Consider the following 640-nt stretch of genomic DNA (forward strand, 5'->3'; position numbering starts at 1 on the left):
ACCAAGTTATTTGCAATATTCAATAGTACCAGACCCTGCTAATAAGTAATAACTGCTGCCGTAGAAGGAAACTTCACCTCAGCACAAAAAGCATGTACCCATTGCCCATTTGTGGCTTTCCTAAAAGCCCCAGTTGTGCCACCACATAGAGTACATTCTGTTGAACAATCCGGTTTTTCCCAAAAATTAAAAGAAGGTTCCGAAGATGACTCCGCACATAGCTCACAGTACCAGGGACCAGTGGATTCTTTAGCACATTTGTAGCAATCCATGTGAACCGCAACCTGTAATTGGAGCCTGATAAGATACCATACTGTGCATAAAAGCTGTCCCTAGAAGAGACAATCATGCCTTAACTAAACATTACAAATAAATCACAGTAAATGTATATCACCTTGCAACTAGAGCACACTACAATCAGGTTCCATATAGTTTCGGATCGTCTGCAGATGTCACAAGTTCGTGGATTTTCTACTGAAAAGTCTGGTGTACGATGATCAGACCGCTTCTCAGACGGTGGCCCGGAAACAGCCATCTTTAAAAGTGTTTCCTTTGTTTGTGGCACTAGATGAGAGCTACCAACAACTTTACGTCTAGAAGTGCTTATCTGTCCGATATATAACAAGTAAGAATCAAGAAT

General features: G+C 41.2%; 1 protein-coding gene across 1 annotated transcript; it reads right to left on the reverse strand.

Annotated features, from left to right (window-relative positions):
• Nucleotides 1-38: 38 nt before the first annotated feature.
• On the reverse strand, nucleotides 39-603 carry LOC104774672 (nuA3 HAT complex component NTO1-like). Its single transcript, XM_010499188.1, has 2 exons — nucleotides 395-603; nucleotides 39-284 (listed from the first exon to the last, which is right to left on the reverse strand). The coding sequence occupies exons 1-2, from the start codon at nucleotides 533-535 to the stop codon at nucleotides 39-41; spliced, it is 387 nt and encodes a 128-aa protein (XP_010497490.1). The 5' UTR covers nucleotides 536-603.
• Between the last annotated feature and the right edge of the window lie 37 nt (nucleotides 604-640).

This window comes from Camelina sativa, unplaced genomic scaffold, assembly GCF_000633955.1.
Source record: "Camelina sativa cultivar DH55 unplaced genomic scaffold, Cs unpScaffold04510, whole genome shotgun sequence".
Classification (NCBI taxonomy): Eukaryota; Viridiplantae; Streptophyta; class Magnoliopsida; order Brassicales; family Brassicaceae; genus Camelina; species Camelina sativa.

Coding starts and splice junctions, on each gene's coding strand:
- LOC104774672 (XM_010499188.1), bottom strand. CDS start 535: ATGGCTGTTTCCGGGCCACCGTCTGAGAAGCGGTCTGATCATCGTACA. Junction 285..394: donor TAGTGTGCTCTAGTTGCAAG/GTGATATACATT, acceptor CTCCAATTACAG/GTTGCGGTTCACATGGATTG.